Genomic DNA, 22,240 nt, shown 5'->3' on the forward strand with positions numbered 1-22,240 from the left:
TTGACTCTTTCTTCTATTTTCTTCTTTTGAATAAGTCTTCCTTGTTTATAAGGGCTTTACTTATATGGCCTGATCGTGCTTTCCCTGTCACCTGTCCAGCTTTGATGGTGTTACCCTTATGCCTGTCATGGTTTTCTTTCAGGCCAGGCCTAGTACTTGCTTGTTCTGTGCTTCTCTCCTGCTTGGTTCCTGTCTATATGCTCTCAGTGCCTGACTTTAAGTATTTCTTGCTCAAGTCTTGGCTTTGAATATTGCCTGGTCCTTGTCAGGTTAGGTAGGATAATTCTGGGCCCAACAATGTGCTTTTTGACGTGAAACGATTATTGATGACGACCACTATGCCCCACGGTGGGCGCCAAACTGTTTTGGTATATTTTATCGAGTTGAAGGTAGAGTTAGGGTTAAAGTGGTCTTATTCGTTAATCGTCTAATATGGTTGTAATTGAATGATTATGTATGGATCTGTATGATTATTGTGCGAACCGTAAATAACGTAAGTAAATAGCACGAGAGATTTGGTGACCCGAAAAACCCAATTTGGGAAACGACCGCGGGAGGGAGACGATATCCCTCCAAGGATTAGCTTCCTTATTCTCCAAGTAAGCATATGTCGTGGCCTCCTTAATGAGTTTTATCCAGCTCCCCTTTGATCTACTACCTGTGACCCGCCAACAACTCTTCTCTGCTTCAATTGACCCTTATTTTATAAGTTGGCCCACATGTACGAAATTGGGCTTAAATAGAAATATTAAAACATTTTTGGTTACTTCATCGCAAGGAAAGCACCGGAGACACCGGTGAGGAGAATTGAGAGTTGGGGAATGGATAACATTGGTAGGGGAAGGGAAAGACCGAAACAAACATAAATACAGGTGATTGAAAACGATATGAGTGTTTTTTTAGAGTCACTGAGAATATGACGAAGGACGGGGTATTGTGGAGAGAAAGGATCCAGGTTGATGATTAGTTTGAAGTTTAGATATTTCCTTATCTTTTACCATTTTTACTTAAATCGACTTATACTCTTCTTTGTGTTTTAAAAAAGCGACTTTTACTATTTTTTCGTTTTACAAATCCGTTTTGCAACTTTAGTCTTTAAACTTTATTTTCACGCTTTTCTTATTTTTATTTTTAGTTTTTACAAACACACTTGTTAGGTTAACAATTTATCTATTTTCTTTTCCTTTGTTAAAACACTTGACAATCGTTAAAACTTTATCGATCAAACCTAGGGTCAACATTCCCTACCAAGTTTAAGCGATTCTAGTCACTAACCTTGACTCTCGCATTGAGGCTAATGAAATAATTGATAAGTTGAATTACAAAATGCACTAACAAATCAACAAACGCTAAGAGTACAATAAAATTAGAGGTAAAGTATTATTAATCAATAACCTAACACGAAAACGTTCATAACAACCCCATAAACAACATTCACAAGCCCCTCTAAGACCCTAATGGGTCACTAATTACTCATACTTGAGAGAACTACAATAATAATAATGAGATGTAGCATGAAATCAACAATAAATAACATGTTTAACAAAATAATTAAGTATGAGTAATTGACCAAATAGAATAGAAAGTGTAGAGAAAAGAGCAGCAACATAGACTGCGGTCCACCAGTATAAGGAAAGCATCAAAGAAGGAAAAAAGGAAGTTGTAGGGTAATTATAGAGTATGCTATGAATTAGGTGTACATTAAGTTGATTAAGACTAGAACTCTTATCTTATGAGTAGAACAAATATCCCCTGGATAATAACCAAAATGTACGTGTATATACATTGTAATGCTTGCACTCTGATCCATAATTCAATATACAAAATATCACACAAAATTATATCTCAACAAGAAGTCTTCTACTCCTGACTATGAATTCAACACAGCATTTAATCAACATGGTATCAGAGCTACTCAGGATTGAGGAGACTGATAACCGTCTTTCTTGTTGAGCATTTACTTTGGTTCATCTCACAAATTTCTTCTATTTAAGCTGAGGTTTGGTTAGGAGAAAACACATCTAACCTTATCCTCCTCATCTCTTCCTAAAAACCCTTGTCTTAACAGTATGACAAACACTACCACCTCCAACACTTCAACCAACACCACAATGGTGAATCCAAATAGCAATCTGGTTCCCACTGCCACTGCCATCCTAGAAACTTCATATCCAATGTACTTGCACCCAGCTGAGAGTGCACGCCCTATATTGGTGGACACCAAACTCTCTGGGATCGACAACTACTTTGAGTGGAAACGCCAGATGGAGATAGCCCTCTGTACCAAGAGGAAGCTGGGAATGTTGACAGGCCTGGTGAAGAAACCAACTGATGATCCGTTGAGGAAAGCAACATGGATCACCTGCAACAGCCAGCTCATAGCCTGGATACTTCACAATGTAGAGCCACCAATCAGGAAATCTGTGATGTACACTCCCACAGCAAAAGAAATTTGGGACTACTTGCAGAGACAATTCTCTATAAGCAATGGTGCACGAAAGTTCAGGCTCAATAAAGAGCTAGAGGACTTGGAGCAAGGGGAAAAGAGTATATGTGAGTACTTCACAGAACTTAGGATTCTCTAGCAAAATATAGAGCTCATGAGTGACTGACCACCAATTAGTCACATGACTCTAGAAATTGGTGCTTGGTTGGAGGCTCACCTCAAGGAACAGAATGAAAGGAAGCTCTTCCAATTTCTCAATGGACTCAACTCATCCTACTTCACCTTAAGGAGCAATATCCTCATGATGTCCCCTCTACCAAGTGTAAAAGAAGCTGCTGCCATCCTTCAACAAGAGGAAGCTCAGAGAAAGAACTACAAGAGCAGTGTGAAGGTGGAAGCTGAAAATGCTGCGTTCTATGCCAACTAGAGAAATGAAGAGAACATACCCTACTACACCAAGTGTAGAAAGAAGGGACACTCCCTGAGCTCTTGCTGGACTGTTGAAGGGTACCTAGTGGGGCATGCCTTTCACCAATACCTCCCTGCAAAGTAAAGATCAAGCCAACCAAGGGGAGGACACTCAGGAGTTACATCAAGAGGCTATAAGCCTGGAATGCACAAAGGAAAGTTTCCACGCTATCCAAGCAAAGGTGAGATGGCTGCCAATGCCATGACATCGGGAGAAGCTGAGGATATGGGGGGCATGGCAGGAGCCATCACTCTGATAACAGCTCAGTTTGAGCAATTGCTGAACCACCAGAAGGGAAAGGGTATGACTTACCCAGAAATAGAAGATGAGATGGAAGCAAATTTTGCAGGTATGACTCTCTCCACTTCACCTACAAAATGCCATAAGTCCATAGAGTGGATAATAGATTCAGGGGCCTCAGATCATATGATCTCTGATCTAGGTCTCCTGGAATACTAAACTCAATTAATATCAAAACCAAAAATTAACTTACCAAATGGAGTCTCATCAGTTTTTTCTCACTTTGGTACCTTCCAACTATAAAATGGCATGATTCTGAACAAAGTACTCTTTTTTCCTACGTTTAAACATAACCTCCTGTCAGTCCAAAAACTCATAAGGGATGAGAAATGTGTAGTGACATTTTATGAGCATATGTGTGTCATACAGGACTCTCATACCAGGAAGATTAAAGCTTTGGGCAGAGAAGAAAGGGGCATCTATTATTTACTAAATAAGGACATTAGTGGTTCACATAGTACATGTAGACCATGTAAGATTAACCCCTATTTAGGAATTAGAAATGGAATGAAGGAACCAGAGAATATATTCCTGGGTTCATGTAATGCTAATGGTAATCAATGTAATGAACTGTCCAATTTTAATGAAAACATTTGGCATCTGAGGTTGGGACATGCTAGCACTGATAAATTGAAACATATATCAGGCATTGATTACAATCCCCCTTCCCACAAGGACACGGCCTGCATCACATGCTCCATGGCCAAACAAACAAAACTTCCTTCCTTATCAGAAAGACCAAAGCCCCCTAGACCTTTGACCTTGTTCATGTTGATGTGTGGGGGCCCTATAGAAAGGAGACCAGAAACAAGAAAAGGTATTTCTTGACCTTAGTTGATGATCACTCAAGAGCCACTTGTGTCTATTTAATGAAACATAAATCACCACAGTTACTCATTCAATTTTACACTTTTGTTAAAAATCAATTTGGTAAAAGTATCAAAATACGCAGATAAGACAATGCTCTTGAGATTACTGAAGGAGATAGAAAGAAATTCATCTTCTCCACAGGGATATGGCAACAAACTAGTTGTGTGAACAGACCACAACAAAATGGGGTAGTGGAGAGAAAACATAGACATCTACTGGAAATAAGTAGAGCCATCAGATTTAACTCAGGCTTACCTCTCTCTTTTTGGGGTGACTGTGTCCTTACAGCTGCTTATATCATCAATAGATTGCCTACCAAGGTCCTCAACAATATGACACCCTATGAAGCTCTCCTTAACAAAACACCAAAATATGACAGGCTGAGAGTATTTGGATGTCTATCCATGGTGTACAGTCCCAGCAGAGACAAGGACAAGTTTCAACCAAGGAGCATTCCTTGCATCTTCCTAAGCTACCCCTTGTCTCAGAAAGGTTACAAAGTGTATGACATAAATAAGAAAACTGTTTTTGTCTCTAGAGATGTTAAGTTCTTTAAAGCCATGTTCCCTTGTAAGATCAAACACTTTGGACATCACTTGGCAACTCTACAGTTAGAACAGGTAGTCTCATTAGGAGAAGAGTTGTACATAGAGGAAGCTCACCTTCCCATGGAGACCAATAATCCCCCTGCCTCTGCATCTCAGGAGGGAGAATCTAATGAATCCAGCATTACAGAGAATGCCAGTAGACCTCAGAGGGTCAGAAGGGCCCCAACATGGACTAAAGACCTCGAGGTTGACAACCCTGTCATGGAACCAGCCACAATTGCCAATGTGGCCCAACTTCATCTGGTTAAGTCTTTTGCTGGTGCTGTCACTGTTGATAATTCCCTACCTGATCCCATTCTTTTCAAAGATGCAGTTCAGGACCCCAAATGGGTTGATGCCATGAACTCTGAACTAAAAGCCTTGGCCACCAACACTTGGGTCATCACTGAATTACCTAAAAATAGGAAGGCCATTGGATGCAAATGGCTTTACAAAACCAAATACAACCCAGATGGCACCATAGAAAGAAACAAGGCCAGACTGGTTATTTAAGGGTTCAGACAGAGATATGGGTTAGACTATGAAGAAACCTTCGCACTTGTGGCCAAGATGTCCACTGTGATAGCCCTCCTTGCTATTATCTCTATTAAAAACTGGTTCACTTGCCAGATGGATGTGGCAAATGCCTTCCTACATAGAGATCTGGAAGAAGATGTGTATATGAAACTGCCACCTGGATATAGTGAAGGAGTTGTGTCATCAAGAGGACATGAGGAGAGTGACCATGCCATGAACAAGGCCTGTAAATTGTTGAAATCTCTTTATGGCCTAAAACAGGCACCTAGGCAATGGTTCTCCCAACTCTCACAGGTCCTTCTACAGTGCAATTTCAGACAGTCCCATACCGACCACTCCCTCTTCATCAGACAACACCATGGACACACCACTGTTGTGCTGGTTTATGTAGATGATATGGTCATTGCAGGTGATGACCCATCTGCAATTCAAGCTCTCAAAGACCAGTTAAACTCTTCTTTTCACATGATAGACCTAGGAGAACTAAAGTATTTTTTGGGTCTTGAAGTGGAAAGAAGTACAACAGGTATATTTATCTCTCAAACAAAATGTACACACTAGACTTACTCAAAACTTTTGCCATGGATAAATCCAAGCCCCTAAAGTTACTAGTCAACCCAATCCTGAAATGGGAACCTGGCAAAGGCACCCCTTTACCACATCCTGAGAGCTACAGGCATCTTGTGGGTAAGCTCATTTATTTGACCATCATCAGACCAGACATTGCCTTCTCTGTCCAACTCTTGAGTCAATTCCTCCAGGCTCCTACATCTGACCACATGTAGGCAGCCAGAGGCAGCCAGAAGAGTCCTGAAATACCTAAAATCAGCTCCTGGTAAAGGTGTCTTATTTGCCAGTGACTCAACAGCTCACCTCACTACCTATTGTGATTCTGACTGGGCCTCGTGTGCATTCAGTCACAAGTCCACCACAGGCTACTGCATCTTACTTGGACAGTCCCTATCTCATGGAAATCCAAGAAGCAGTCAGTAGTGTCCAGATCCTCAGCAGAGGCTGAGTACGGGGCCACGGACATGACAACATGTGAAGTCACTTGGTTGTTCCAGCTCCTTCAAGAACTAGGGCTTCAACATCTGGGACCTGCACACCTCAAGTGTGATAATCAGGCAACCTTAGCAATTGCTGCAAACCCAGTGTATTATGAACGCACAAACCACATAGAGGTGGACTGTCACTTTATCAGAGAAAAGATTCAACAGGGTATACTCTTTTTTTTGGTAAAAGGTAAGCTTCTCATAACAGGGTATACTCACTACCTTCTATGTCAACACCAAAGAACAGGTTGCAAACATTCTCACCAAATCCCGCCCTGTTGCTCAACATGAGTACCTCTTGTCCAAGATGGGAGTTTCGTCTGGTCTTTGACCACTCACATCTTGAGGGGGAGTGTAGAGAAAAGAGCAGCAACATAGACTGTGGTATAAGGAAATCATCAAAGAAGGAAAAAAGAAAGTTGTAGGCTAATTATAGAGTATGCTGTGAATTAGGTGTACATTAAGTTGATTAAGACTAGAACTCTTATCTTATGAGTAGAACAAATATCCCCTGGATAATAACCAAAATGTAGGTGTATATACATTGTAATGCTTGCACTCTGATCCATAATTCAATATACAAAATATCACACAAAATTCTATCTCAACAAGAAGTCTTCTACTCTTGACTATGAATGCAACATAGAATTTATCAACAGAAAGTAAAAGCAATAAGAAAAGGTGAGAAATTATACCAACTCAAAAAGAAATAATAATAAAAACGCAATCTTTAATTATAAGAAGGGAGATTAAATCTCCAAATCTTCAATACAACCCAAGAATCATACTAGAGTATTGTAATATCAGTATTCTTGTTGGTTACACGAGAGTATTGTAATTTAAATCATCGTTATGACCTTTTTATCCCATGGTGATAATCCCAGATACGATGGTGGTAGTCAGTCGTAGCCGGAGAAGGAGCTCGGAAAGGAATGAGACTATAATGCCAATTGCCAAATGATCGATCTCACAGCAACATTTTGAGTATCAAATGAAATGAAACGGCCTTGGCATTGCACTATTTACTGGACAACAAAGAACAGTACAAAGTAAATTGATAATTTCCATTGGATAAGCCATGTCCGACTTAAATACTACTCCGTACGTAGCTCCAGCAGCAATAAATAATCCAAAATAGGTGTGATTAATAAGTTGTCGCTGTTATAAGGCCAAATAAGGAGTATGCCAATTCGCTACAGAAATTAACCTGGTGCAAAGTTTTTAGATGCGTCCTTAGAAAGGGAATCCTTGGGTATGTTGATTTTTCTTCGATGAAACTTCCAATTGCATAATGTCTTGACAGGCTTTGTAATATGCAAGTAGTTGAAGTCTTACATCCTTCTCATGACAATTAACGAAAACCTTCGAAAACATCTTCTCTTTCATCCTCAATGCCCTAAACATCACGGGTCCCCTTATCTGTGGTTCAAGGCCCATATCGTGTATCTTGCCGGCCAAAAGCACCCAAGGCCCTAACGAATTTTCCAAATTACAAGTCAGCAAAAATGGATAAACAAGAACCGTGCTTGCTGGTAGCTTCATTGTATCCATCACAAAAGCCGTATTCCTTTGGATCTTATCCACATAAAGAGTCATTAACAAGGGTTGACAGCCAAAAGATAACAACACTTGATCCTCATGAATACCAAACTTTTCAAGATTTGCGATCTTTTCATTGATAGTAGCAATACGTGAGGTACCTATTATTGTAACCACATACTTCAACATTTTCGATTCCTTGGTGACCCCGGTCCTACGTATATACTCTAATTTCTCTTCGCACGTCTTAGTCCGCGTAATTAAGGTTGGCCAAAGTTGGAGCATGTATATCAAATCACTTCTGCTCACACCAATCTCCTCGTATAACGCAAAAACAGGCTCAATTTCCTCGTGAAACTTATAAACCAGAAGAGATGGGTTTCTAACAATAGCGTTAACAAGAAGCTGCTCTGACCCAAACAAATACTTTGGCTGATCAAGCCGCTCATCAAAATTTTCATTACTACGAGAATGCATGATGCGCGGACGATTATAGACTATCTTGACAAGGCCAGAAGATGTTACACCCAAGTTACGTTGCAAATTAAGTTTAGATTCAAGGTTTGATGCATCACCATTGTGTATCGATGGAATGCGTTTGAAAATTTTCGAGTTATGAGTATCGTCACAACCCCATTTCTTCAAAACGTCATGAGGTGTTTGAGCCCGTGATTCCTCTTTTACAACTTCCGGTGCCTTCTCAGCTAAATCTGTAAAGAACCTGGTACCACTCAAAGTAACAGACGAGTATAATGCTGCTTTGATATAAGGACTGATGCTATGATAATGATTGAACAAGTCAAGTTTATTCGGAAATGGAAGTAAAATCCTCAATGGTTGAGCTCTACTCATCGTAGCACTGCAGCCTAAACCAAAAAAATCACAGATAATTCAGCAACCCTTAATAGGTTTATATCGATCAGCGGGGAAGTGGCAAATAAGCCTCATACGTTTGACACAATGTGAATATTAGCCTCATGTCTTTCTATTAGTGCAAATTAACCCCACAAGTTATACTAGGTGTGCAATTAGGTACCAATTGAATATATTCAGGTCAATTTCTCGCCGGAAAAATTGATATGGCACTGGAAAGATGAGTAGGATTAAGTTAAATAATCACATTAGGTTTGAGGATCACAGGGTTGTTTAAGCTCGGTCCTCGAGATGAGAATTACGCTGCACCTGGTGCTGGGAGCTTTGTATGGTGGTCCCTGCAAAGTGAAGTTTTGTAGTTGGTCTAATTGTAGGGTTAATGTAGCTCTTTAGTTGTTCCACCTCTGAAAATCCAACAAGGGAAGCTGGCAAGACATGGCCATCGACTGAAACTTCAAGATTTTATGTCGGTATTTGCTAATCATTGCAGCTCCTCCTGCTTTTTTCACAACCTCCCCTTTCTCTGCCGTTCCGTTCACTCCTCGATCACTTACCATCATTTTCCCGACAACCTGAGTCTTGAGTAAGAGAACCTTCTAGACCAAATTTCCTCCAATATAAAATATTGACCACTGCCTAAGTTTTCCTATTAGTGCAAATCACGAGTTTTTCCTTTTTTTTTAAATTATTTATTTTAATCCTAGTCATCTTTCCGGTGCCATATCATTTTTTCCGGCGAGAAATTGGCCTGAATATATTCAATTGGGCTTAATTGCACATCTAGTATAATTTGTGGGGTTAATTTGTGAAAGAAATAGAACTTATCTAATAAAAAAATAGCCTTAATCGAGACGTCGTGTAAGACACTGCCCTAAATCAGTAAGACCCCTACACAGGTGCTCCTTGGGTTCCATGGTCACCGATTCTAGGGTTAACATCTCCTTTCGCACAATGTCGCACACCAAAGACGGAAGTGGGAACTGTTCTCAACAAGCAATTATATAACAGAGAATAAAAGGAGAAGAAGATAGTTTTGTATATTGTTGTGTCTATAAAACTGAGGAGGAAGAAGGTTTTTATAGTAAGTAATAGGCTCCTCAACAGTCAGAAAATCAATGGCATTGATTCTGAGATTAATGGCCATAAAATAGTGTAATGAATTCTGAATTGATTGTGGAATAAAATCTCAACATCTAGAAAGGAATCCGAGGAAAAAGTTTAGACAAGTAGCAAAAAGGGGCCCCACCGCGCACGTGTCACGAGCCGAGCCGAGCCGGACGGACGGCGGCGGCGGCGCGTGGGGAGACTATAATCTATCCTCTATAGTCTAGTTAAGACTTGTTAACTCTCCTCCATATATAAATACAACACTCCCCCCACTATTCTTCCAATGTGGGACAAATGTTGTCTTACTTAAGTTTTGGAGCAACTAAAACTCCAACAATCCCCCACTTGGTCCAAACTTAAGAAATACGAAAAGGAATATAAGAAAAAAGCTATAATCAGGTGAATGATGTCTTGAACCAGAAAAATAGAAAGCAATGAGAACAGCTCCCTCGAGTAACATATGGCCCCATGAAAAAACCATGTCTCATGATTGCATTAGAGAATAGCTCACATCTATTCTCATAGGAGGCGATCAACACTCCACAATCACGTAGGTGAGTCCATCAAGTGTGTACTGCACACACCACTCAAACCGTGAGGTATGGAACTCATTAAGGACTACCACCTGTCCAACCTAACTCCGCAGTAAATAAACATGCTAAAAAGGGATAAACTGAATAACCATAACCTCCTTTATTCATCAAAATAAAAAGAATACGAGCAATGCTCGACGATTTCGTTTGACCTCATTGAATCTGGTAATCCAGTTTGAGTATCCATTGTAAAAGCACTACGTAGGTGGGCTCAATCCCATCTTTTTAGCAGTTTCTGAAACTCATTTCCTGTTTAAGGCCTTTGTCAATGGATCGGCAATGTTACTTTCCGACCTCACATAATCTAAAGATATAACACCAAACTTGATCAAGGTACAAACAATATTATGCCTTAGGCGTATATGCCTACTCTTGCCATTATAAGCCTTATTCTTGGCTACATGAATGGCAGATTGCGAGTCAAAATGTAGCGGCACGGATGGCACGGGCTTTGGCCAAAGAGGAATGTCCGCTACCAAACTTCTCAACCATTCTGCTTCTCGACCAGCCAATTCGAGAGCTATAAATTCCAATTCCATTGTAGATCTCGCAATACACGTTTGCTTGGATGAGCTCCAAGATACAGCTGGTCCTGCTAAAGTAAAAACATAACCACTGGTAGAGTGTATATCCTTACTCTCCGAGATCCGTTAGCATCACAATATCCCTCCAAAACTGGAGGATAACCACAATAAGATAATCAAAATTAGCTGTATCTTTAAGATATTTAAGTAAACGAACTAAAGCACTCCAATGATCATGACCGGGATTATGAGTATATCTACTCAATCTCCCAACAGAATATGCAATATCAGGACGAGATGAACACATAAGATACATGACACTACCAAGAATCTTAGCATAACCAGCTTGATCCACACTTTCAGATAGATTCTTTTTTAAGTGCACACTAGCATCAAAAGGTGTTCTAGCAGGCTCAACATCAAAATAACCAAACTTCTTTAAAATTTTCTCAACATAGTGAGCTTGACTAAGACAATAACCTTTACTAGTCTTTAGAACTCTTAAACCAAGAATGACATCAACCTCACCCATGTCTTTCATTTCAAAAGAAGTTTTAAGCATGCTTTTAGTAGAATCAATAACATCTAATGAAGTGCCAAAGATAAGTAAATCATCCACATAAAGTGTTATAATAACACTACTATTAGCATTGGACTTCACATAGATACATGTATCAACATCACTAGCTCTAAAACCAAGAGAAACAATCACACTATGAAACTTTTCATACCATTGTTTTGGTGCCTGCTTAAGTCCATACAAAGATTTAACAAGTTTACAAACTTTATGTTCTTGACCAGGCACTATAAAACCATCAGGTTGATCCATATAAATCTCTTCATCGAGATCACCATTTAAAAACGCAGTTTTCACATCCATCTGATGAACAAGCAAGTTATACATGGAAGCAATAGCAAACATCACTCTAATGGAAGCAATCTTAGTGACCGGGGAATAGGTGTCAAAATAGTCTAAACCAGACTTTTGGGTGAAACCCTTAGCCACCAACCTGGCTTTAAATTTATCAATAGTCCCATCAGCTTTGAGTTTCTTCCTAAACACCCATTTACACCCTATATGCTTACAACCACGAGGCAAGTCAACAATCTCCCAAGTATGATTAGACATAATAGACTCAATCTCATTATTAATGGCCTCTTTCCACAAAGAAGCATCAACTGATCTCATAGCCTCATCATAGGTCTTAGGATCCTCCTCCATAATATACATGCCAACCAACTCATCATCTAGATATCTACCATCCTCCTCCATAAGAAAATTGGGTCCAAAAGATTTCTCAACTCTAGGTCTCTTACTCCTTCTCGGTTCTATTGGTAATTCACTAGATGTATCAACATGGGTCGGGGAGCTACCATCATTATCCTCATGGGAAGAATCATCAAAGGTCAAGTCCTGCCCTAAAGAAGCTTTCAAAGGAAAAAGGTCCTCAAAGAAAACAGCATCTCTAGATTCAATAATATTACCATAAAAACCCAAACTCGCATCCTTGGTCCTGAACCTATAGGCAGCACTATTAGAAGCATAACCCACAAAAATCGAGTCAATGGTTTTAGGTCCTATTTTGTCTCTTTTAAAAGCAGGTAAGGCAACTTTGGCTAGACAACCCCAAACCTTTATAAACCTCAAATTAGGTGGATAACCCTTCCAAATCTCATAAGGTGTCACATCAAGTTTCTTATGAGGTACACGGTTTAAAATATGACAGGCAGATAAGATAGCTTCCCCCCACATAAAATCAGATAACCCAGAAGATAGTAACATAGCATTCATCATATCCTTTAAAGTTCTGTTTTTCCTTTCAGCTACACCATTTTGTTCGGGGGTATAAGGGGCGAAAAAATCATGTATAATACCATTTTTCTGACAAAATTCCACCAAAAAATCAGATTTGTATTCTCCACCTTCATCAGACCTCACACGCTTAATCTTCCTATCAAGTTGGTTTTCAACCTCAGCCTTATAAATAATAAACATATCCTCAACCTCATTTTTATTCCTTAACAAATAACCCTTAGTATATCTCGAACAATCATCCACAAAGGTTATATAATATCTTTTACCTGCTTTACTTTCACAGTTCTTATAATCAGCCAAGTCGGTATGGATAAGTTCTAACAATTCAGTTTGCCTTTTGGTCACTTCCTTAAATGGTTTCTTAGAGTTCTTTGCTTCCACGCATACTTGACATTTATCCATGTCATAAGAAATCAGATTAGGCAACAAGTTCATTGTTTTCATGCGTTTAATGGATTTAGTGTTAACATGTCCAAGTCTAGAATGCCAAATATCAATGGACTCAACGATATAAGCAGAAGAAGTAGATGCATTTATTTCAACATCAAGAATAAACAGACCACCATTACAAAAACCTTTGCCAACAAACTGACCATTCTTAGACATGACTAACTTATCAGACTCAAAAGTAAGTTTAAGACCAGCCTTATTAAGCAAAGCACCAGAAATTAAGTTTCTACGCATATCAGGCACATAGAGCACATTTTCAAGAGCTAAAACTTTGCCAGAAGTGAGTTTCGGGTGCACCTTGCCAATGCCGAGGACTGGAACCTTGCTGGAGTTGCCAACATATACCACCTCTTTCTCATCAACATCTTTGAGCTCCTTGTAAAGATCCTTGTTGGTGCAGATATGGCGTGTAGCTTCTGTGTTAACAATCCATTCCACCAAGCTTCCAACCAAATTTATTTCGGACACCATTGCAGCAATTATATCATCACCCTCACTTGAGCCTTCGACAACATTTGCTTGTGGCTTGTTAGATTTGTAATTTTTGTAGTCACCACGTTGATTGTTGTCTTTCTTTTGGAATTTCCCACCATGTGCATTATTACGATTCCCTTGATTTTGTTGTCTTTCCTCGTAAGCTTTTTTGGCCTTGCACTTGAAAGCGGGATGACCAGGCTTGTCACATCACCAACAATTTCCTATCATTGTCTTTATTGATTTTTCAGCATTTTGTGGTTTGTTGTATTGATCATAGCTCCTCTTGTTTGTACATGTATTCCTATATTCAACAACATTAGCCTTAACAGTGTTAGAAGCATTAGTCCTGGCACGATCCTGGCTCCTTGTGGCATCCTCAATTTTGATATGGCCAATCAGCTCCTGCAGCTTCATATCTTTCTTCTTATGCCTCAGATGTTTCTTATACTCATCCCAACTAGGAGAAGGCAACTTCTCAATAAGAGCATTAGCCTGCATATACTCGCACAACACCATCCCTTCACCAAGAATTTTAGAAACCATATTTTCTTATTCATGTATTTGATCCATTATAGGTTTACCATCAGTAACCTGAAATTTTAACCATCTTGTTACAGCATATTTCCTAGTACCGAAATCATCAGTACAATACTTAGTTTCCAGAGCATCCCAAATTCCTTTAGCGGTCTTAGTTTTGCAGTAGATGTCAAACAAATTATCGACCATGTAGTGTAACATGACACCTCTAACCGTGTTATTATCTTTTACAGCTTTGGGATCGGGTTTGACAATTTCAGATGAACTAGACTCTTCAGTGGATCGTGGTTCTTGAAATAATACATATTCAATCTCATATTGCGAGAAATAAAACAGAATTTTTTCGGACCATCTCCTATAATTTTTCCCCTCTTACTAAGGCCTGGGACAATTTTGTGTGGCAATGTGAAATGGTTGACAGGAGTATTAGGATTGGTGGGAACAATTTCTCGATTGATATTAGTATCGTCAGAATTTACAGATTGGTTTGTCATTGTTTGATTGAATCAAACAGTAGACAATAAGAAAGATCAGAAAAGTTCTCTTACTCATTTAGATTGAAAGAAATAGAACTTAGCTGATCAGAAAATAGCCTTAATCGAAACGTCGTGTAAGACACTGCCCTAAATCAGTAAGACCCCCACACAGGTGCTCATTGGGTTCCGTGGTCACCGATTCCAGGGTTAACGCCTCCTTCCGCACAATGTCGCACACCAAAGACGGAAGTGGGAACTGTTCTCAACAAGCAAATATATAACAAAGAATAAAAGGAGAAGAAGATAGTTTTGTAGATTGTTGTGTCTATAAAACCGAGGAGGAAGAAGGTTTTTATAGTAAGCAATAGGCTCCTCCAATAGTCAGAAAATGAATGGCATTGATTCTGAGATTAATGGCCATAAAATCGTGTAATGAATTCTGAATGATTGTGGAATAAAATCTCAACAGCTAGAAAGGAATCCGAGGAAAAAGTTTAGACAAGTAGCAAAAAGGGGCCCCACCGCGCACGTGCCACGAACACGAGCCGGGCGGCGGCGGCGGCGCGCGCGTGAGGAGACTATAGTCTACCCTCTATAGTCTAGTTAACACTTGTTAACTCTCTTCCATATATAAATACAACACTCCCCCACTATTCTTCCAATGTGGGACAAATGTTGTCTTACTTAAGTTTTGGAGCAACTAAAACTCCAACAATTTGCACTAATAAAAACACATGGGACGGTAGTACATCAGATGTATAATCCTCTTACTGAATATGCACATTGTGTCAAACGTATGGGGCTTATTTGCCACTTCCCCGATCAGCCAAAGTGTATCCAAGTTGTCAACAAGGATTCCACCATATGGTGCATCATACACAGTATCCAGTGAGATAATTCGTTCCGTCCCAATCATTTTTTTCACCTTATTTTATTATTTGTGAAGGATATTTGAATTAAAGCTAAACAAATAATTGAGACGGAGGGAGTAGTTTATAATTCATGAAAAGTAGTGGATTCAAATATTCGCATTGGTTGGGGTTTACGACGAAGTCTTAGCTGGTAGACATTCTTGCATACAGACACATGTAAAACTGAAGTAGAACATTTCATGACATAATTTATGGGTTTTTTGTTTGGCTCATTATGCAACAAATTAATTCCAGAAACTAAAATCAATATAAAAAAAAAAAAAGACGACTAATTAAAACAAATAGCAGAAATAGATGATAAGAAACAGTAATAAAATGAGGAACATAACAATGACATACCAATTTTAAAGCACGAAATAAGGATTCTGAGTGTATGTATTAATAAATGAATAGGATGGAATTTTGAATTAGGGATTTGAGATTCACAAATTAGGGATTTGAAAATATTTCAAATGTTAAGATTTGGTATTATGTGATTCGGGGCATATTTTTGGATATTCGGTCCTATCCGAAATTATAATTTTCTATTATTTATTATATTTCTTGTCGTTTATTATCAATTTTTATTTAATAAGTGTGTTGAATTATTATTTTTAAATCGTTCCATTATTTTCGTGTTACTTTAAAATTGTTGCACTAGTTTAAGTATAATTTCGAGAAAATACAATTTTATTTTACAACAACTTAATGAAAGTTTAAAATATAAGAGAAATATGTAAGTGATACTTAAATTTTATGTCAAGACCACTGGGTAATAATACTAAAGAAAATCATCATGTAATACGATGAATACGATCGTGCTTCAAACTTAATTTTAATGTAAATTCCAAAATATGAATATGGATATTTGACTTTAGGAATTTTTATTATGAATATCCAATCCGAACTAACACTTTAAATCGGATATCCGATATGTGATTTGCCCTAACTAATAGGGCGGCTGCCAGTATCAAAAGAGCCATACATCATTAATCATTTGTTATGGGGACGTTGCAGGCATCACATGACACTCGTCCTACACCTACCCATCTCGCATGTCCCCGACTCCCGCCTAGGGGGCATGCTACCCTGATCCTGCGGATATCCATCCACCCGAAATTAAAATGAATAAGATATAAACGACGATTATTTTTTTTAAATTTTTTGCATACCATATTTGACTTTTGTTGTCAAATTAATTCTTAGCCTACTCAGAGTCTAATACCAATAGTCCACTCCACTACTTACTAACGTTACTAAATTACTTATACACCGATCTCCAATCTTAATTTTTATCCCAAATCATAATCCACCTTCTATATCAATTGAGATCCTCTCCATTTCTTCCATTTTCTTTTAACGGTCCACATTATGTTTTAAAACGATCTAACGGTACAAGTGATTGATGAGATAAATAAAAAATAATATAATATAGAAATGTGAGAGAAAATGGACAAGAATGAAGAGGATCCTTACTCCTTTTATATGTTGCAAATAAATTGAGGGCTCTTCCCAGTAGGTAGTTTCTATGTACAATTTAATGAATTTAGATCCTCTCCATTACCTTCTCTCCATTTTCTCTCTAATACAACCATATCATGATCAATCAATATTGATAGATGAACCAACTCAACCAAAACCTTAAGGTGATAGTTGAGGCCCAACTATTATAAATATTTCTATTACGCTCCCTCACTCAAATGCCCATTGGGCTTGAAGAGTGGTTGGTTATGCACCGGCTCCCCCGTACAGTGTGTTGGAAGTCCACTTCGAGTTTTTGAGGAGTTTTGAGGTTGCCAGGATTTGAACTTGTGACCTTCGGTCACACTGGCTCTAATACCATGATAGATGAACCAACTCAACCAAAACCTTAAGGTGATGGTTGAGACCCAACTATTATAAATATTCCAACGGTAATCTCGTTTCTTATTCTCCTTTGAGTGGCAATCGTGCAATTGTAGTCGGTAATGGTCATTTGATTCCGATTCGTGGTATTGGTCATACTACCTTTCCCTTCCCCAATAAATCCCTTCACCTGCAAAACGTGCTACATGTCCCTCAAATTATTAAAAATTTAGTCTCGGTTCGAAAGTTTACTGTTGATAATTGTGTATCCGTTGAGTTTGACCCTTTTGGTTTTACCGTGAAGGATCTCAAGACGGGGACACCAATTCTGAGAAGTAATAGCACGGGAGATCTCTATCCGCTCCTTCCTACACACCATACCGCCACTACATCACCTCACGCTCTCACTGCTGTTTCGTCCGATGTTTGGCACGGACGTTTAGGTCACTCGGGTCCTAGCATTTTTAATTCCTTATGTAATAAATCCGACATTTCATGTCGTTCTCGTAAGTCATTGTCTCTTTGTCATTCGTGTCAATTGGGTAAGCATATCAAACTTCCCTTTAGTAAGTCTTTATCTGAGACATTAAATCCTTTTGATATTCTTCATACGGATTTATGGTCGTCTCCGGTTTTAAGCTCGAATCAACATCGCTATTATGTTTTATTTCTTGACGATTTTACAAATTTCTTATGAACTTTTCCTATCTTACACAAATCTCAGGTTTATGACATTTTCACTAAATTTCACAATATGATAAAAACCCAATTTAATTCTCAAATTAAGACATTACAATGTGACAATGGTAGAGAATACGACAACTCCCCCTTTCATAAATTTTTCGGGTCACAGGGCATGCTTTTTCGGTTTTCTTGCCCGCATACTTCCCCACAAAATGGTAAGGCCGAGAGAAAAATCCGAACAATCAACAATATAGTTCGAACCCTTCTCATTCACGCTCACTTACCACCCTCAATGTGGCACCATGCCCTTGCCATGGCTACTTACCTCCATAACATACTCCCTAGCAAGGCCAACAACTACAAGTCACCCACATCGAGTCTCTACCATTTCACTCCATCCTATAGTCATCTACGCACATTTGGATGTCTATGCTATCCACATATTACCATCCACCACCATCCATAAACTCACCCCTAGAGCGATCCCGTGCGTCTTTTTTGGCTACCCGTCTTCTCATCGTGGATACAAGTGCTATGATCCTAGTACTCGGAAAATTATTATTGCTTGACATGTGACTTTTGACGAAACCATTTTTTTCTTTGCTAGCCCATAGTCCACTACAAATGCCACATATGACTTCCTCACTAATGAACCATCCCCATATGTGACCGACCAACTACAAAATTCGGCCCCTCTGCCGAACCAACCCGAGAACAATACCCCTGAGCCCAACTCCCCTACACCTACAACACCTGTTAATACCCCTGTTAATACCCATGTTTCTACCCCAGCGTCCTCTCCTCCCCCCTCCTCACCACGAGTATCACCACAAACCCCTCCTACACCGCCGGCCCCTTCACCCCAAATGACAACTCGAGCTCAACACGGCATATTCAAACCCAAAAACATATTCGACCTATGTGCTACAACCCTATCTCCTATACCGAAATGTCCAAAAACGGCCCTCCAAGACCCGAATTGGAATCGTGCCATGAAAGACGAATTCGATGCCCTCATTAAGAACGAAACTTGGGTTCTTGTGCCTCGACCTTCGGACGTTAATATAACTCGTTGTCTTTGGTTGTTTAAACATAAGTTTAAGGCTAATGGTGATTTGGAGCGCTACAAAGCTCGTCTTATGGTTAATGGCAGGTCACAACATGTTGGTGTTGATTGTGAAGAGACGTTTGTCCGGTCGTCAAGCCCGCTACTATACGAACCGTCTTTAGCTTGGCAGTATCGAAGAATTGGCCCATTCACCAACTTGATGTCAAAAATGTTTTTCTCCATGGCCACCTTGCCGAGACAGTATATATGCATCAACCACCCGTTTTCGAGACCGCCTGCGACCCGATCACGTGTGCCTGTTAAAAAAATCCCTATACGGTCTTAAACAAGCACCGAGGGCGTGGTATCAACGATTTGCTTCCTATGTCTCTACTATTGGATTCACTCATATCAAGTCGGATAATTCTCTTTTTATATACAGTAAGGATGATCATCTTGCCTACCTATTATTGTACGTTGATGATATAATTCTTACTACATCGTCTGAATTTCTCCGGGTACGCATTCTGTCTCTGCTCCACTCGGAATTCCCAATGACTGACTTGGGGCCCCTAAATTATTTCTTGGGCATTACTGCCATTCGACACTCTAGGGGGGCTATTTTTACATCAATCCAAATATGCTCAGGAGATTATTGCTCGAGCCAATATGTCATCCTGCAAACCCGCACTCACGCCCGTCGACACTAATTCGAAACTTAGTGCTACTGGCGGCAAACCCTTTTCTGACCCAGCCTTATATCGGAGTCTCGCGGGGGCATTACAATACTTAACATTTACCCGTCCCGACATTACTTACGCGGTGTAACAAATTTGTCTATTTATGCATGATCCGCGTGAAGATCATTTCGGTGCTCTTAAACGCATTATACGCTATATCCAAGGCACGACCCACTACGGTTTACACCTCGGCCCCTCAACCACTGGTTCCCTCACCGCTTATACAGACGCTGACTGGGGAGGGTGCCCCGACTCCTGCCGTTCCATCTCCGGATATTGTGTCTATCTTGGCAATAATTTAATTTCATGGTCCTCAAAACGGCAACCAACTGTCTCACGGTCTAGCTCCGAGGCCAAGTATCGTGGCGTTCCAAACGTCGTAGCTGAGTCATGCTGGCTCAGAAACCTACTGTTTGAGCTAAAATGTCTATTCAACGCGCCACTATTGTTTATTGTGATAATGTGTCCGCTATTTATTTATCGGGCAACCCGGTTAACCATCAAAGAACGAAGCATATTGAACTAGATATTCATTTTGTCCGGGAAAAAGTCGCGATAAATGAAGTTCAAGTTCGTCATGTTCCATCGCGATATCAGTATGCCGATATTTTTACTAAAGGCCTGCCGAAGATTTTGTTCTATGATTTTCGGTCCAGTCTCAATGTCGGCGCACCTCCCGTTTCGACTGGGGTGTATTAGAATATGTCAATATTATTCCTAGAATATTGACTTATTCTTGTATATTATTCTGTTATATTGTTTCCTAGTTTAGCTTTCGTATTTGCATGTTATATGGGATTGCACTCCCTATATTTAGCTATTTGTTATCATAATTAGTGGGATTAGGAAACTAACCTAGGATTGTAATCATGTATATATTGTTTGACGTAATGATGAATGAACCAAGGGGAAACAATATCTTTTACTCCAGCCAACATTTATTCCGGCATAATCACGGGTGATAAATGAGGGCGGCCAGTATGACCCCAGTCACTTTCTTCTTACATATTGATCCGAACCTTGTCATCGTAATTTGCAGCATCTAGAGCTATAAGCACAGGTAAAAAACAACCCATCTACGATGACAAAATAGTGATAATCTTAAACCATAGTTATGACCTTTTTATCCCATCCCAGACATGATGGTGATAGTCCTAGACGGAGACGGAGCTCAGGAAGGAATGACACTATAATGCCAATTGCCAAATGACCTCACAGGAACATTTTGACTATCAAATGAAATGAAACGGCCTCGGCATTGCACTGTAGCACTATTTACTACTCCCTCCGTACCATACAAATGGTAACGTGGTAAATAATGGGGTTTTTAAGAAAAGAGGGTAAAAGAAGGGAAGAAAATAGGTGGGGGTATGTAATTGTGGGTTTAATTGTGAGTTGGTAGGTGGGGTATGTAATAGCATTTTATGTAATATCAAATGGGTATAGGGATAATTTGATAATGTTGTGGGCCAAATAAGGAATGTTACCATTAATGTGGTACGACCGTATTAGGTAATTGTTACCATTGGTCTGGTACGGAGGGAGTAGATAATAAAGAACAGTACCAAATAAAAATGATAATCTCCATTGTATAAGCAAAGTCTGACTAAGCACTACTCCGTACGTAGCTCCAGCAGCAATAACCAAATCCAAAAAGGGTGTCATTGATAAGTTGTCGCTGTTATACGACCAAATAAGGAGTATGCCAATTCGCTACAGAAATTAACCTACCTGATGCAAAGTTTTTAGATGCGTCCTTAGAAAGGATTTTCCAAATTATAAGTCAGCAAAAATGGATAAACAAAAAGAACTCAATGCCCTAAACATCACGGGTCCATATCTTGTATCTTGATTCTTGCCGGCCAAGAGCACTCGAGGCTTAACGGATTTTCCAAATTATAAGTCAGCAAAAATGGATAAACAAGAACCGTGCTTGCTGCAACACCACTGTGCATCGCTGGAAGCCGTTTGAAAATCTTCGAGACAAGATTATCTCAAAACGTCTTCAGGTGTTTGAGCCCGTGATTCCTCCTTTACAACTTCCGGTACCCTCTCAGCTAAATCTGTAAAGAACCTGGTATCACTCAAAGTAACAGAAGAGTATAACGCTGCTTTGATATAAGGACTGATGCCATGATAATGATTGAACAAGTCAAGTTTGTTCGGAAATGGAAGTAAAATCCTCAATGGTTGAGCTCTACTGGTCAATGGTCATAGCAGGCAGCAGCGTAGCCTAAACCTAAAACTTTACAGATAATTCAACAACCCTTTTCTGTTTCGCTGTAAAGCCTTTCCTACTTCGACAAATTCTTTCCAAATTTCCACAAAATTGGACGGACATTCACAGCCTCCTTGC

At 39.5% G+C, this 22,240-nt stretch overlaps 2 protein-coding genes across 2 annotated transcripts; one reads left to right on the top strand and one right to left on the bottom strand.

Moving 5' to 3' along the window:
• The first annotated feature begins 2,111 nt into the window (after nt 1-2,111).
• Nucleotides 2,112-2,873, top strand: LOC141655298 (uncharacterized). The gene is made up of 2 exons (XM_074462385.1): nt 2,112-2,547; nt 2,638-2,873. The coding sequence occupies exons 1-2, from the start codon at nt 2,112-2,114 to the stop codon at nt 2,871-2,873; spliced, it is 672 nt and encodes a 223-aa protein (XP_074318486.1).
• Nucleotides 2,874-6,259: 3,386 nt separating this feature from the next.
• LOC141655300 (uncharacterized) lies at nt 6,260-10,915 on the bottom strand. Its single transcript, XM_074462386.1, has 4 exons — nt 10,663-10,915; nt 7,543-8,669; nt 7,291-7,422; nt 6,260-6,310 (listed from the first exon to the last, which is right to left on the bottom strand). Exons 1-4 carry the CDS (start codon nt 10,913-10,915, stop codon nt 6,260-6,262), a joined length of 1,563 nt encoding a protein of 520 aa, XP_074318487.1.
• Between the last annotated feature and the right edge of the window lie 11,325 nt (nt 10,916-22,240).

The sequence above is a fragment of the Silene latifolia genome, chromosome 5 (genome assembly GCF_048544455.1).
Source record: "Silene latifolia isolate original U9 population chromosome 5, ASM4854445v1, whole genome shotgun sequence".
In the NCBI taxonomy this organism is placed as follows: domain Eukaryota; kingdom Viridiplantae; phylum Streptophyta; class Magnoliopsida; order Caryophyllales; family Caryophyllaceae; genus Silene; species Silene latifolia.

Excerpts from the sequence above, each read along its gene's own strand:
- LOC141655298 (XM_074462385.1), top strand. The coding sequence starts at position 2,112 with ATGGTGAATCCAAATAGCAATCTGGTTCCCACTGCCACTGCCATCCTA. Across the intron at positions 2,548-2,637 it reads CTTGGAGCAAGGGGAAAAGA|AAATTGGTGCTTGGTTGGAG; the intron begins GTATATGTGAGT and ends ACATGACTCTAG.
- LOC141655300 (XM_074462386.1), bottom strand. The coding sequence starts at position 10,915 with ATGGAATTGGAATTTATAGCTCTCGAATTGGCTGGTCGAGAAGCAGAA. Across the intron at positions 7,423-7,542 it reads AAGACATTATGCAATTGGAA|CGACAACTTATTAATCACAC; the intron begins GTTTCATCGAAG and ends GCCTTATAACAG. Across the intron at positions 6,311-7,290 it reads GTACTGTTCTTTGTTGTCCA|GTCCCAGATGTTGAAGCCCT; the intron begins GTAAATAGTGCA and ends TGAGGTGTGCAG.